At 39.8% G+C, this 16,704-nt stretch overlaps 1 protein-coding gene across 1 annotated transcript in view; it reads left to right on the plus strand.

The window, feature by feature from the left end:
- LOC134496897 (cullin-9-like) overlaps positions 1-16,704 on the plus strand; it is a 59,892-nt gene that overhangs the window by 14,708 nt on the left and 28,480 nt on the right. The window contains exons 4-19 of the mRNA XM_063302616.1: positions 879-1,412; positions 2,607-2,745; positions 3,634-3,824; positions 4,467-4,839; positions 5,038-5,230; positions 8,098-8,305; positions 9,087-9,280; positions 9,630-9,838; positions 10,322-10,559; positions 11,486-11,591; positions 12,518-12,745; positions 13,190-13,280; positions 13,463-13,634; positions 14,427-14,532; positions 15,559-15,654; positions 16,325-16,500. Of these exons, the coding sequence (XP_063158686.1) occupies positions 879-1,412; positions 2,607-2,745; positions 3,634-3,824; positions 4,467-4,839; positions 5,038-5,230; positions 8,098-8,305; positions 9,087-9,280; positions 9,630-9,838; positions 10,322-10,559; positions 11,486-11,591; positions 12,518-12,745; positions 13,190-13,280; positions 13,463-13,634; positions 14,427-14,532; positions 15,559-15,654; positions 16,325-16,500 (3,254 nt within the window). The remainder of the gene's footprint in view (positions 1-878; positions 1,413-2,606; positions 2,746-3,633; positions 3,825-4,466; positions 4,840-5,037; positions 5,231-8,097; positions 8,306-9,086; positions 9,281-9,629; positions 9,839-10,321; positions 10,560-11,485; positions 11,592-12,517; positions 12,746-13,189; positions 13,281-13,462; positions 13,635-14,426; positions 14,533-15,558; positions 15,655-16,324; positions 16,501-16,704) is intronic.

Genomic DNA, 16,704 nt, shown 5'->3' on the forward strand with positions numbered 1-16,704 from the left:
TATAGGTGTGGTTTGTGTGGGTGAGTTTGTTATATGGTGCCTAAGTTATTGTATTTTGATTATTTTAATTCTGTGTTTTTGTTTGATTTATAGAGGTTTTATTATATTGATTTTGTTGACTGTTGTTAGCCATGTAGAGTTCATAGGGGTGGCCATATAATTTTTTTTCAAATAAATATATAAATAGTGTGGAGGTTGGAGTTGATGCTTTGAAAATGGCTATGCACTTACTGGAAACTGATATGTGATACAGAATGAACCTGGGACTGTCAATTTGGTGCTATACAGATGTTTTATAGTACAGGTAGTTCTTGCTTACCAACAGTAATTAGGACTGGGAACTCTGTTGCTAAGCGATTCGCACCAACCTATGGCAGCAGTTCCAGCAGTCCCAGTTGCCGTCATTGGGTGAATCCCACGTGATCACAGCATCCCGTGGTCAGGTGATCACCATTTGCTACCTCCTGCCAGCTTCCCTATTGACTTTGTTTGTTGGAAGCTGGCAGTGAAGGTCACAAATGGCAATCATGTGACCACGGGACACTGCAACATTGTAATTGTGAGCAGGTTGCTGAGCTCCCAAATTGTGATCACGTGACCATGGAGATGCTGTGACAGCTGCAACTACGAGGACCCACTGAAGGTCCCCCTTGTTCAGCATCATTGTAACTTTGGTCTCTGAATGAGTGGATGTTAAATGAGGACTGTATAACTTCACACAGAATTTGCTAAGCTGTCTGATGGGAAATGATCCAAAATAGTTGGAGGTAATTCCATTACCTAACCCTTTCTTGGGATCTAGCTATACAGCTCACTGGGATATAGTTGGTAAAACGTAATTGTTTAGCTACTGGTATGATAAACTGTATTTGTTTCAGATTCCAGGGAAGCTGCTGTTTTCTCTAGTGAAGCGTTATCTGTGTGTTACTTCCCTCATGGACAAGTTAAACAGCACCACAGAACTGGTAGGGGAACATCAGGACTCTTCAGCCCCCAGTTCAACCTTTGGGGAAAAGAGCCGGGTACAACGGGAGTTTGATTTCAGCATGGCCATGGCTAACCTAATTTCAGAGCTAGTCCGGGTCATGGGCTGGGATCGCAGCCAAGAAAGGGAACTTCTGTCTCTGACAAATGCGCAGCCTCGAATTATTCGATCCATCTTCCAGCCCAAGGGTTCCACTTGTACTGCTGTTCAGGTGCCTTTAGTAACTTCAAACCCTTCACCAAGAAAAAAGCAAGGACAACCATTTTTGACCCTGTCAGATTTTTCCAGTCGCAGCAGCTATGTTGAGTATGTGCAAGAGAATCTTAAGCCAGGAATGACTGTGCGGATGTTGGAAGAATACGAGGAGATTGATGCTGGGGATGAGGGTGAATTTCGTCAGAGCAATAGTGGAATGCCTCCTGTACAGGTAGGTTGAGGGGTAGAACTTTCTTTAAATTCCTCCTGTGGCTGGGTAGTTTGGATTTGGTAATAGTATTTGGTATAAAAGTTAACTAACTTTTTAAAAAAACCTCTTAATTGTTACAGTAAGCATCCAGGTGCAATTCAAGGTGCTGGTTGTTGCCTATAAAGCCCTTCATTGCATAGGGCTCGGCTATTTGCAGCACATTTGTCTCTTCTTGTCCCGTAAGATCCAAAAGAGGAGGCATGATCAGGTCCCATCTTTAAAGCTGTGTCATCTGATAGGACCTAGGAGGTGTGCATTCTCTGTCACAGTGCTTACCCTCTGGAATAGTATCTCCCTGGAAATACAAGTTGCCCTGCCTCTGCTGTTCTTTTTAATAGGACTTGAAGAGCCCTTGGCTTTTCCTCCAAGCCCTGAGTTAGGAATGTGTCCCTCAGCAAAATCATGTTAGAGTTGTCTAGTTCCTTGGTTACTGCTATCTGTTTTGTTTTATTGGGTTTAGTTTTTAACCTATATGCTGCCTAGAGCTGTTATGAGCCTGGTGGCTTTTATAAATACATAATAATGAGAAAGCTGGATCATCAAAAACTGCTGAATGAAGAAAAATGGATGCCTTTGAATTGTGGTGCCAGAGAAAATTGTTGGGAATACCTTAAACCACAAGAAGTATAAATCATTCACTACTGGATGAGGTAAAGCAAAACTGATTACTAGACTCACTAATAGTGAGGCTAAAGTGTGAATAGTTTGTGTACATAATACAAAGGCAAGAATCATTGGAGAAGACCCTGATACTTGGAAAAATTGAAGGCAATTGGAAAAGAGTTTGACCGAGACAAGGTGGGTAGATATCATCACTGAGCTTACAAGAACTGAAAGAGGCAATTACTGACAGAAAGTCTTGGCAAAGTAATGTCCATTGAGTTATGAGAATTTGGAAGCAACTGAACAACCATGTGGTAGAAATAAGATAATCTACCTTTCCCAAAGTTGGTGCCCTCCAGATGTGTGAGATTTGCAGTATGGCTTGCTGATTCTAAAGAACTGATCTAGTCTATTTTGATCATTAACATAAATGAAATTATAAGTACTTCTGTCTCCTACATGCTAGGCAGTGTGTTTCTTTATTTCAGGGCTTTGTGGCATGGAGTATTTGAGGGAACAGATGGCTTTAACTATCTGTTTGTTGTTTCACAGGTTTTGTGGCAGTCCACTGGCCGGACCTATTGGGTGCACTGGCACATGATAGAAATTATTGGCTCTGGGGAGCAAAATGAAGAGGATGCTGCACAAGAAAAAGTATCTAGTTTAACGGAGAACCTGAAACTGCCCACAGGTGAGATTAGAGGCACTTACAAATACTTATGATTACATGTAATTCCAGTTTGTATTTTTGCACGTTATGAATTCGTCATTGTTGCTTTTTTTACTTCTTTCAACTAGTGGAATAATAACTTTTAAATGGGCTTACAGAGAGAAACAAGTTTGCTTGACTGATGTTACACTTTAGGCTAGATTGTAGCTAACTATTAGGATTAAAAACTAAGAAGATATTTTCATATCTTAGTTCTGCAGCCTTATCCATTGTTATCTGAAGAAATGAAATATGGTCAAATGCTGAAAGTTGAATAGTAACAGCTACTTTGTGCCTTACATTTTTCACTGTATTATTTTCTCCACACTGCATTAGAGATGGATTTGTATGCACTAAGTAACAGGAAAGTGTGAAATACTCCTTGGGAAACTAATCATTGTAACTTTTACACTGAGAATACATTGTGTGTGTTTGTGTGCTTGTGCAGAATAGGGGTGCATGTTTAGTCCAAAAACACATTCTTCTGCAGCTAAATAATTTTTTGCTTACAGGAAACTTGCATATCAGGACTAAGCATATTTTCTATAGAATTCTAGAGACTCTACAAGTGAGAAGTTCCTGAGGAAGAATCATGCTAACAAAATAGTTGCAATCTTCATCCATTCCTTCTTCCCTGATTTACCTTATGCTCCCTCCAAATTTGTTCTGATGAGTTGGAGGGCCTGCTTGAGTGATGGAAATGCTGGTATTGGGGACTGCAAAGGAGAAGGGGGAAGAGCAAATATCACCTCTCCTTTTGAAGGGATGGGAGCTGTTCCAAATGTTATCCTGTTTTCTCAAGCTACATGCAAGTGGCAGACAAGTCTCTGAGTTAAGAAGTTTGTTTTTGCTTTCTTTCTCTGCCTGCAGCTACTCAGACATTCTACTGCAAACCTCTTGGGGGACTTTACTGCTTGCCATACCTAATGGATCACCTAAATGAGAATTCTGGGATGTTGAGCCGGGCAGAATGGTGGGAGCTACTTTTTTTCATTAAAAAGCTAGAACAACATGAACAACAGGAATTTATTCAGTTCATCCAGAAGAATCATGAAGAACAGGTAAATGAAACAAATTTAATTTGGGAAGAAGAGAACAGAGGAAGAAACAGGCATCTGTGTAGGAAAAATGAAATGGCACCTCCAACAATTCCTGTTTTTTAGACCATTAAGAAATGTGAGCTGGCAGTCAGGAAGAGCAGCTCCTGTGTTCTTTTCGTAATACAGGCATAAGCAACCAGTGAGCTGCTTGTGGCCCCCTAGAATCCCATTTAGGATTGTACTGCTGAAAGTCAGAATCAGAATGGCCAACTTCCTGTGGAACAATTTTGCAAATAAAGAGTTAGAATGCACTGTTTTACAAGGGGTGGGAGTTAAGTGTAGGAATGGTAATAGTTTGCCTTCCAGAGGCCTGCCACTACCATTCTAACCAATAAACTAAAAAACAGTCTGAAAAGATTTTTCCATACCCTTTCAAGTGATTCTTCTACATAATTGAATGACCTCCTGTGACTCTACGTAGGGTTGAGAGGCTTAGAGACAGCCCCCAACTGCTCAAAAGTTGCCCTTTACTTCCCTGCCCTAATATATGGATGGGTCCATTGGAGAAACAGGCTCTTTTATCCTCTTACAGCTGTGACTGGATTTGAGAAGCACCATGTATTTAGAGACTTCTGCTTACTGAATTGTTTTTTGCATTTTAAGCTGTTGGAACTAGATGAAGAGGGCCTGATTCAGCTGTCAATATCAATAGAGTTGGCTCGGAAACTCTTGCCACTCTTAAGCAAATACTGTCAAGGCTGCACCCAAAATGACTTGCAGAACTCCCACATCTATCTCAAATATACCTTCGGCAAGGGAGGGACAGAGCAAGGCTGCCAAAGTGTGGACATGGCCTCTACAAAAGATAGTGGCCTTTCCGAAGCCATGGTTTCCAAAAAACCAAAGGAGTCACTCTCTGCTGAAGTGTCTTCTCCAGTGCCATCCATGACAGAGAAGACTGACACACAGCTGATTAATGAACTTCTTGAAGTAGAAGGACTTTCCTTCCCAGACATACTAGATGAAAAAGCCAAAGGTAAATGCCAAAAATACATGTCTGTTTTGAGCTCCTTTTAGGCCAAATAATTGCAGGAAAAAAGATTCAGAAACTAGTTTGCTGGATGTAGGGCTGTAACGGAAAAGAAGAAGAGTAAAAGTATAACTAAACAAAATTTTCAAAATTGGGTGGTTGCTAAGAGACTATTGTACTCATCTGTCCTTTGTCACTGATCAGCTTTCTACAGTGTGAAGGTGTCAGGAAAGAGGAACTCCTTGGAGAAGCTTGCAGATATTGTAGACATAATACAGAAATCTAGTTCTGAGGTTGCACTGCAGATGGCTGGACTCAGATTCATTATCAAGATCTTGGAAGATGAACCTGGTCAAGAAAGACAAATAATTAAAGTAGAAGGTGGATCCTCAATCAGGTCAGTTCTCCTCTTTCAACATGCAATCGTTATAGTAGGCCTGTAGTTCCATGGAAACATAAATGGGATCTTGTGGACTGAAAAGCAATTCATTATTATGAATTATTATTATTATTATTATTATTATTATTATTGACAGGGTTCTCTGTGCTATTAGCTCGGCCACCTGTGTGCTGGATCCAGGCCCCTCCTGGATCATGAAAATGGGAAAGTTTGGGGGAAGGTTGTGAAAGTGGTTGGACTGCAGCTGCAGAGAACCCTGGAGGAAACAAATTATCTAGACCTGTTTCAGTTGGATTTCAGACTGAGATTTAGTATGGAGACATCCTGGTTGCTCTTGTAGTTGGCCTGTGGCAGAGCTGGAATGGAAGAGGTGCATCCACCCTTGTGCTCCTTGATCTCTCAGTGACTTTCAATACTGTTGACCATGGTATCCTTTTGGATTGATGGCAGGGTTGGACCTTCTTCCCTCCCTCCCTCCCTCCCTCCCTTCCCAGTTCCAGCCAGTGTTTGTTGGGAGAGAGGAATCATTCTGTAAGCCCTTCATCTATAAGGTGCTGCAGGGTTCGACTCTCTATCCCTTCCTGTTCAGCATTTACATGGAACCAATGGGTGAGGTCATCCACTGGTTTGGAGTTCAGAATATGAGAGAGACAGGAAGAAAGAGAGGATGGATGACTGCACAAGCCTAAGGCTTGGTCATGTAATTGTTTTGAAATTGTGCATTGCAGTTTCCACATCAGGCTTGACATCTTTTGTAGTGCAGATAGTCCTCATTTAATGACCACTCATTCAGCAACTGTTCAAACTTACGATGGTGCTAAACAAGTAGTACTTACGGTCCTCGTACTTACGTCAGTCATGGCGTCCCCACGGTCATGTGATCACCATTTGTGGCCTTCTTTGCCAGCTTCCTACAAGCAAAGTCAATGAGGAAGCCAGCAGGAGGTTGCAAATGGTGACAATATGACGTCTTTGCTTAATGACCCATGGTGGTTCACATAATGATGGCAACTGGAAGTGCCAGAATTTCCATCACTAAGTGGCATGGTCATGTGACATCGTGCTTTACAACCATGTTGCTTAGCATCCGAAATTCTGGTCCCAATTTCCGTTGTTAAGTGAGGACTACCTGTACATAAGCTTGGAAGGAAAAAACAGGCTATCGGCAGTAGGAAGATTAAATATGGAGCTGGATTTTGACCAACAGTACGTGGAAATGCGTAAGTGGGTTGACTGCACTGCTTTAATACTGTGAAATTAATTTTAAAAAACCACAACCATTCAGGACATTTTTATTAATAATTTGTAATAATTGTAATTTTGTAATAATTTGTAATAATTTATTAATAAATTGTAATTAATAATTTGTAAACTAAGTAAACTGACTTTGAAGTATCTCACTGTATTTTTTTTCTTTCAATCTTTTCTTAATCTTCTCAAGAAATGTAATGCTGGCTGGATTCATATAATGTGTTAAATTAAAACTAATAAATCCCTTTATGGATTAGTGTGATGCTTAAGCCTAGCTTTCTGGTTATAAATTATTATTTATTACTTTTCTATTTGCCTAATAATCAAAGTTTTCTGGATTGTGAGATTACTTAAAATCTAATGACTTACTGTGTTATGTGAACAGAGGCTTTTGTTGACTGTTCAGTTGACTATGGTTAAATATATGAACCAGATTATCACCATTTCTCTGAAGACTACATTTGAAGTTTATGTTCTAGTATATATTCTTTGTGTGACAGTTTGGCAAATTTGTATTTTAAAGTTTTCAGACAACCAGGACCTGGAGGTACTTCCATATTCCTGTTTAGTGAACACTAGTTATTATAGATTCAGTTCAAAATTAGCATTTCACGCTGACTTTTATTAATTGTTGTGCATGCATGATTATAAGATATTGTCTTTGCATTTGAAAAAAAATAAAGTGCCTAATGAAACTAAATCAATTATTGAGTCCTAGATGTTTCTTCTCTAATGACTTTTATACATGATCAGTATTTAGAGACATGTTTCATTTTATGTTTATAGAAATATTTTATATTTCAACAATAAATTGATGCCAGCTGAATCCAAATTAATAAATTAGGGATGTGGATATCTCATTTTGCTCACCATTTTTTTTCTGATTATTTTTTTCTGATTTTTTCTGATTATCCACATAATAGATTATTCTTGGTCCTTCCATTTAATAAGAATGGTGTTGTTGTGTCAGTGTTCATTCTTTGGAGCCAAGACTTCATTGTGCAAGGAGTGGTTTCTTTAAAGAAGCTTTCTTCAAAGAAGTGCTTGCCCTAACCCTTCCCCAATTTTAGTTTAACACACCCCTCCCCCCCAACATGGTTCAAATGTCACTGGTTCTTACTCTGCATTGGTTGACAGAAGATGCTTTGGAACCTCTGATTGGACATTTGTTGACTATTAATGTACTCTGTCTTTTCTTGATGGTTCTGGAGGAGAGGCCTATACTCCCTCCCATAAGGAGCATTGGATGATGTACCTTGAGGTTTCCCTTGGCTTTAAGTTCCTATCTGTTTAAACAAGCACATGCACAGACACTGTATGTACACTCCTTGACAGTTGAGCAGTATGAATATATAAGTATAGATAAGTAGAGCATAAGATTTATTGGTTACATGTTTTAACAGAAATATGTTTGTACATGTAATCTTCTGAATTTGCAGTGGCCTTCTCTCTATTGAGGTCCACTAGCTTCCCTGGTTTGTTTTCATCTAAGGCCTTCTATTAACCCTTTTACTTACCTTAGGAAAAACTTCTAGAAGGAGCAACTTGGACTGTATTTGCTCAGCCATTTGTCATGAGAAAACTATAGATTAAAAAGCTTCTGTTGTCCTCAGAGAGAAGATGGTGAAGATGCTGGTGGAACTGCTCAGTAACCAACTGAAGGAGAAATTGTTGATGGTGACAGCATTAAGACTGCTTTATGTGTTAATGGCGAAGTATGATTGGCGAGTCCTTTTTGCCACAGAAGGCGGGGTGCGTGCTGTGCTGGGCTGCATGCAGGAGTATTCCACTTCAGCATTGGTACAGCAGGCTGGCTTGGCAGTAAGTTGAATGTACAAATGACAGAATGATGATGATAGGAGTTTGATATGTGTGTGTGTGTGTTTTAGAAGAATTTGTAGGTCCTGCATAGTTAACTCTTAATGGAAGTAACGTATATGTTAAGCAATAGTCAATACATTTAACGTAACAGAGCAAATAAATATGCTCAGAAATTAGAACTATTATAAGATTGTCATAAGAATTGTTAACATTTATCATGTTTTTTATATCATTATCATGTTCTGTCTTCATAATATGATAATATGTCTTAATCCCACATAAATGTAACTGTCTTAACATGAAATTCGGTTTGTTTGAATTGGCTTTCAAGCTAAAGTATGGCTCCCAGTGAGTGGTTACTGGGGCACAGAAATGTGTCAGACATCTTCTCCAGCATGAGAATACCCTGGAAGCAGCATAGGGGTGAGTTAACTTCAGACCTTCCAAGGTCCTAAAAATAGCAAGCAAAAACCACCCCCACTGATCCACTATTAAAAGGGAGCCTATGGATAACCAGAAGTAGAAAGTGATATAGAAGAATAAGAAAATAAAGCATGCTTGGGCAATCCTTTCCAATATAGTGGAGAGATAAACCTTAAGTACAAAATAAGAAAATGAAAGAAGTTAGTGTGCTTGAATAGTTCAGAAGCTGTTGTTTTTATGAGGCTGAACAAGAATTCAAAGGGCTGAAGTATAAAGTGGATGCTGATGAAATATTGTGACAAAGGGAATCAGTTACTTATTTCTGATCTTCACTTAGTTTCTGCTTTTGTTTTTCTAGGCATTAAAAGTATTGGTGGGTGCTGGGAATTGCGAGCTACTTGGTACCAGTGGGAAGTCATACCCTCTGAATCATTCGGATGCCCAAATGATGCGGGAAATTTTTGCCAGCATTGGTTCTGCTTCCAACAAAGAATCTGATAATTTACTATGTGTAATTCGGGTTGCTATTGAGAAGATGTTGGCTACACGTGGGTAAGGTGAAAATGGAATCTTGACCAAATAAAGGAGCATAACTAGATTAAAGGCATTAACATTGAATGAAGTTAAGGAGGGGATAAGAATCCACTTTTTTTCCTCTTACAGGGAGAATTCAGTTGATATCTCATTTTGATAGTTTCCTGTCCTCTACCCTGAGATTGGAGGCAATCTGACAGGCTTTTTAACAGCATTAATGTTATTTCAGAACACACAATCATTTCTTAGAACTGAATAGGATTATTAATTGCCTAGTGTTGGAAAATTATGCATTCCAGTCATTTTTCCTTGCTCATCCTTCTGCATTGCCTCAGTTGCTTATGCCAATCATTCTTCCTTTCCTCAGAGCCTCATCAGCAGTGCAGAATGGGCTGTTGGTGTTAAACATGCTGATCAACAATCACAAGGGCCTGGCAGAACAGTTGGGAAGCTGTGACCTCCACTCAGTCTTGCAGAGTTGCTGCCAAACAGGCCAGAGCTCCAACGAGATGTTGGCTCGTATAGTGCTCAATCGTTTGGCTGAGCATAAATTGCCATTGAGCCAGGAGAATGCAGGTACAGATTGCTTTAAGTTCAAGTTTCTGATCTTTACTCCTTTTTACATTTTACATTGTAAGTGTGGAATGGTTTGTTTTATTTACAGCAGACTTTGCTTCGTGATATGCATGGAATGCCCTATTTCCTTATTTTGAAGACCTAATAAGGTTTACCTCTCCATTATGTTGGAAAGGATTGCCCAATCATGCTTTATTTTCTTATTCTTCTATATCACTTTCTATTTCTGGTTATCCATAGGCTTCCTTCTAATAGCAAATCACTGGGGATGGTTCTTGCTTGCTATTTTTAGGATCTTGGAAGGTTAGAAGTTAACTATTCCCTGTGCTCCTTCCAGGGATCTTCTCCTGCTGGAGAAGATGCCCTGCTCCAATGACCACGTACTGGCGGCATGGTTAGCAGCTAAGTTTTTTTCCCCATGGCCTATTTCAGGAAATGCTGTTTTGACATAGAGAGAGATCTTCTCTCCCTTTTTCTATCCAGAATCTGAAGCCTCCTTTGTGTTCAAAGATATGGATGTACCAACCCTGCTGAGAAACCTCCATGAAACCAGCTTTTCAAAAGATGTGGTGCTAGCACTGGAGCACTGCCTTTGTGATGAGGGTGTCTACCCTGAGGGAAATGGAACTGACTTTTTGCCAGATCATGAGCACTTCTTGCTGCTGCTGAAAACCCTAGAACAGTTGGGAGCTGAGAAGACTGTCCAGATGGGCATGCTGAGGTAGAATGCTGTTGTATTTTACCATCATGGAATGCGGAAGTATGCTTTTAGAAGAGTATTTGGATTCAGAGAAAGTGAAGTGGTTTGAGTGGTGGTTTTTCTTAAGGTGGGACATCTCACTCTTCTGGATAGGTTAGTACGGAAGCTCAGGTGGTAGGGAATTTATCAGTAAATAATGTAATTTGCTGACCTGTATCACTACAAGTCTGTCTTGGTACACAGAAATGACTTGGGACCTGGGTATACCCTAAACTTAGTAAATAGAACACTTCAGGAAAGTAGTTGAAATGGGAATAACTTATTGTTTTGAGTTTTGGGGCTCTGTGCTTTACAGAAAACCATGTGGGGCAATTACTTGTATTCTTTTCTTTTTCTGTCTATCACTATCATAGAGGCTTAGAATTCTGGGAGTTGCAGTCCCAAAACATACAGAGGGCATTGAGATGGGTGAAACTGCTGTAGTCTTTCAGACTGTACGTGAAAGAACTGAACTACAGCACAGAAGCTTATAAGCCACTCTGTGATTAGAATCATAAAAATGAAGTTTTGGTATATTTGGCACCAGACAGTTTTGGAAATATGTTTCTTGCTAGAGCTAGGCCTGTAGAGAACATGACTTGTAAAGGTATCTTCATCCTAAGTGGTACTTGAGCATCTTAAATTGGTGAGAAAAAGAATTGTACTCTTTTTGCAATAGGGGCATTTTAGAAAGGAAATTTGTATCATGCATTTCTAGCTTAAAAATGTGCTCCAGAGAGCTAACAGTGAAATAGAGAAACAGATATATACAATAAAAATCTGATTTTTATTGCATATTTTTAATATAATTAAAACAGTTCAAACAGCTTAAGAGACTGATCTCAAAGACTGCTGTTGTTCTTAAACTGAATTCTGTATCTATAATAAGTATCTTCTCTTCTTTGCAGGATTTTGAATAAGTTTTTGGATAGTTCTCAAGAGGATGCATTGCCCTGGCACGAGTGCATTGAGCCTTGTCTGTCCTCAATGAGTGCCCACAGTAGTGAACGGGAGGTGAGGAATTAATTGCAACATAAATTGAAAAAGAGAAATTAATGAAAGGCATTTGAAGATGATATGGGAAATATTAGTGAGCATGTTGATCAAACTGCAGATTCTTAACTTGAACCAAATGCAGTTGACAAAAAGCATTTTTCATCCCTGCTGGCAAATGTATATGACTGGTGTTATATTTGGATTGAAAATCAGATAGAATTGATTCAAGAGGTCAAAAGCATGTAAGTATATTTGCAAGTATAGAACAGGTATAGAACAGGCACAGCTAAGTTCTTTCTCATCGGTCTAATTTGCTGATTGAGGTTCCCCATCAGATCCATAGTTTAGATAGGCCCTGTCTTTGTCTTGAAAGCATGCCTCCCTTTCCAAGAGTGACAAGCTCTTTCCAGTCTCTACTTGAAACACTTTCAGAATGGTCAAATTAACTTGGTTCATACTCAGAACTGGTCAAATTTGATACCCTTAGGAAAAACTAATCTTTAATCAGCAATTGATTAAAGATAAGAACTTCTCCCTATGCCTGCAGAGATTTTAAATAGGATCTACAGATGTTACTTGAACGTTAAATTTTTGTTGTGGGTAAAATGTATGCCTGGAGTTTGTGGTGTTTTTATATGTGGGAAGAGAAAAAACAGAGACTGCTTGCTACATTCGCTGAAAGCATGTGACCCACAGCATTCTTGAAAAGGGTTAAAATGCCCATTGGGCTGAAACAGGTCTGCTATATGGATTGATCAGCTGTTCCTGAAAATACATTGAAGAGGGGCTATAATAACCTAGAAAATATGTCTGGTGATGGGGAATAAAGGCGATTGATACAGATGGAAAGGAGAACTGACTTGTGAAAAATCAGTCAGAGTATTTGTGAAGAACTGTTTCTCTACACACTTCCCACTGAGATTTTGTTACATTTCTGTTAACAGGTTGTGCAGGAGTTCATCCGTTTCCTGCATCGTTTAGCTACTACCAACAAAGACTGTGCTGTTGTGATGTGTCGGGTAGGCACAAAGGAAGCTCTGACCAAAGCTATGGACAAGCACAACTCCAACCTGTTGTTGGTGACGGAGCTGCGGGACCTTGTGACTGATTGTGAGAAATATGCTAGCCTTTATAAGAAGATGACAACCAGTATCTTGGCTGGTTGCATTCAGGTGACTCTTACCTTTCCAGATTGTATGTGTTAAGGTAGCTGGCTTAGGGACAGGCAGGCAATGAGTATTAATGGACTGGCCAGATAATCTGTAATAAATAAGAGCAGAGCAAACAGTCAAGGGATAAGCTTGGCAGAAAATGTCTTTCTTGAGATTGTGGGATTCTGTTCTCTGTTCATACAGGGATGAGCAACTTTCCTGACCCTCATGCGAGTTTATTGCTTGTGTGCATGTGCGTGTGCGTGTGGAGAGAGGGAGGGAGGGAGGGAGAGAGTATGATTCAGTACTGTATACAGATGGTAATAGGACAAAAATGGTTAGTAAATTCTGTTCAGTTGACAGTTTGCATTACAAAATCGGTAGATTCCAGAATAAATGCTTCTCTCTAAGTCTTAAGTTTTATTAACGTATTTGTTTATTCTGCTATCTATCTTGTTTGTACAGATGGTTCTGGGGCAGATAGAGGAACATAGGCGAAGTCACCAGCCTATTACTATCCCCTTTTTCGATGTTTTCTTGCGCAACCTTTGCCAAGGTAAGTGACCTATGCCTTTTGGAAGAGAACCTAAAAATTGGAGAATTCATGCACAGATCTACTCGTAGAAGAACTAATCTATCTGCCTGCCTGCCTGCCTGCCTGCCTGCCTGCCTGCCTGCCTGCCTGCCTGCCTACCTACCTACCTACCTACCTACCTACCTATCTATCTATCTATCTAGGTTCTAATGTAGAGGTGAAGGAAGACAAGTGTTGGGAGAGGATAGAAGTCTCTTCCAATCCACATAGAGCCAGCAAACTGACAGACAAAAACCCAAAGACCTATTGGGAGTCTAATGGTAGCACAGGTTCCCATTACATCAATATCTTCATGCACCGTGGAGTCATAGTCAGGTGAGTCTCAGTGGAGGCAACTGGAATTTGTCTAGCCAACTGGGTTTGGGGGTTTCTAGGCAGCAGAATAAGGGCAAGCTTAAATGCTGCTTTATGATTAAATGTGAACTCAGCAGATAGTTGATCAAAGTCATGACATTATATGCAAGTTTTTCAGTTATTAGGAATTCTTCGTTAGGCAAAATGGTAAATAAAGCAAAAGCAGGGAAGGGAGGAGGAAAGAAAAGGGGCAGATAAGTCTGTATTTAATTACAGTATGGTGGATTTGTGAGAATAGGCAGCAGTTGTGCAAATCAGATATCAGGTGATGAAATAATTTCAGACTGCCAATATTCTCATAGTGGCTTTTGAGATGAAAAAACAAACAAAATTTTTGTTCTCTTCCCCTTGTTTTTGGGACTGGTCAAGGGTCCCTGGTCTAGGGACTGTCTTTTATTTTGACTGAAAAAGAGCTCTGTTTGCAAAAATGCAAGATCGTACATTTGATTTTTAAATGGGCTAGTAAAAGTATTGCCCTGATTTGGATTAGTTACATTTGGGGTGTGGTGTCTGCATTTGTGCATATGTGTGTGTGCATGTCAGTGTCTATGTTTATGTCTATGTAGTCAGTTATTCTTTGAGACAGAAGAGAGAGGAATAGAATTGGGACTATTTCTTATATCAGTCATGCATGAAATATTTTCAGCTACCCAGGCTACCCATGAGACTTTATCTCATGCTTTAGTGAGTATGCTAGGATGCATCCAAAGTCTAACATAAATACAAGAAAGCACTTTTCTTTTTTTGCTGCAGGCAGATGACTTTAATAGTAGCTAGTGAAGATTCCAGCTATATGCCAGCTCGGATTGTTGTGATGGGAGGAGAGAACACTTCTAGCATCACTACTGAGCTCAATACTGTGAGTGCTTCATTTTTTTCTCTAAAGCTGGTCTGCTTTTAGAAGTCTTCAGTAAGGAAGGTTTTCTACTGTATTGCTGAGATATAGTCATGGTTCATAGATCTTCTACAAAGAGTATGCATTTGTTTTGAGCTCTCCTTCCTTGATTTGATACTCAGTTGGAAACCTGCCATTTCTCAAAATATCTGTGCTCCATTCTCTCTGGTACAGTTTAATTAATTTATTCTACTGTATTTAGGCGCCACCCAACTCCAAATGACTCTTGGTGGCTCACAATGTAACAAAAAATATAAAATACAATAACAATTAAAAATAAAACCAGAAAACAAATTAAGTAAAAATCATATAAACAAGATGGTGATTCTGACCCACAACAAAACCCACAAGGGGCTCTAACCACCCTAGCCCAAGGTCTGGGAGAAAAGACAGGTCTTCAAGGCCCTCCAGAATGCTGTCAGGGTGGGAACCACTCCGATTGCAGGGTAAATTTCATTCCAAAGGGCAGGTGCCATGACGGTGAAGGTGCACTGCCTGGGTCCTGAATTGAAGGGACCTGAAGCGTTGTTGGTTTATATCAGCCAGGCAGACACCCTGAGAGACAGATGGTCCCTCAAAGAACTGGGCCCTATGCCATGTAGGGCTTTATAGGTCCTAACCAGCACGTTGAATTACACCCGGAAGCAGACTGGTAACCAGTGAAGCTTATAGAGCAGAACTGTCATGTGGTCATACCAAGGCACACCCATCACTGCCTGTGCCTCTGCATTCTGGACCAATTGAAGCTTCCAAATGTTCTTCAGGGACAGCCCTCTGTAGAGTGCATTGCAATAATTGAGCTGTGAGGTGACTAGGCCATTATTTAATCTTCCTACTATGTGGCTGAGAAAAGCATTACATTAGTTCATTACATCTGTAGAAAGCATAGAAAAATACTTGATTTGTGGTTTTTTTCTGCACAAAAAGGCAGATTGCTGTCTCCATTTGCATTTCTGTATCCTGGTGAGACTTTGGCTCCTTTTCTAACAGGTGAATGTCCTACCTACAGCTAACAGGGTAGTTCTTCTGGAGAATATGGTCCGCTTCTGGCCAATTATACAGATCAAAATTAAGCGCTGTCAACAGGCAAGTCTGAATTTTTAATCCTGAAGCAAAGCAAAGACTAAAGAGCTGTGTGTGACTATCCCAATAGCTTTTGAAACATTCTTGTAAATCTGTTATCAAAACAGATCTTTCTTCAGATTAGTGGGGCTTTTCATAAGTGTTTCATTTTCCAAGCAGTAATTTGACACATTATAGTTTAAATCTGGGAAAATAGTATGATTCTTACAGAAAATAGATTCATTGGCTATATGGATTATAATTGCATGAATGCCTGAGAAGATATAAGTGGTAAAGTTTACTATACAGTATGATGAATGACAAATTCTTTTCAGCTTAATCACATTTTGTTAACCACTCATTTATGCTGCATTTTTGTATGGAATTTTACTTACTTTGGTTTTTCTTTGAAAACATTAGACTTCTGGTGTTCCTTTATTGCACAATTCATATATAAGAAAGCTGGTTTTGAAAGCATAATAGTGGCTTTCCTACAAAAGAAAGTAATTGCAATTTTCTAATTGATAGAATACTGGTTTTTGCTAGTAATATGAGAAGCATTGTCCAGCTATAAAAAATGAATGCCCTGCAAATTAAATGCAAAAATCTTTGGAAGGAACCTGCATATTAGACAGGGAGTTACTTGACAATATGAAAAGTATTCCCTTGTTGGAGAAAGCTATGTTATTTACAGGGCGGCATTGACACACGGGTGCGTGGCATTGAGGTGCTGGGTCCCAAGCCCACCTTCTGGCCCATCTTCAGAGAGCAGCTGTGCCGGCGTACATACCTCTTCTACACCACCAAGGCACACACTTGGTGCCAGGAAATCTTAGAAGATCGGATGCAGCTGCTGCAGCTTTTCAACAGGTCAGGCCATATCTGATAGAATTCTTTTGTCCTTTTCTCAGGGCTGCAGATGGGGAGAAGTCCTAGGGATCAGGGTCTGCCCCAGAGCTGTTTTTGCAAATCATAGAGATGATCACCGCTGTAGGCCAATATTCCTAAGATACCCGTGTTTCTACTCATCACTATGTGTCAGCCTTCAAGGTGGACCAGACTAGGATGTCAGAG

This window comes from Candoia aspera, chromosome 1, assembly GCF_035149785.1.
Source record: "Candoia aspera isolate rCanAsp1 chromosome 1, rCanAsp1.hap2, whole genome shotgun sequence".
In the NCBI taxonomy this organism is placed as follows: domain Eukaryota; kingdom Metazoa; phylum Chordata; class Lepidosauria; order Squamata; family Boidae; genus Candoia; species Candoia aspera.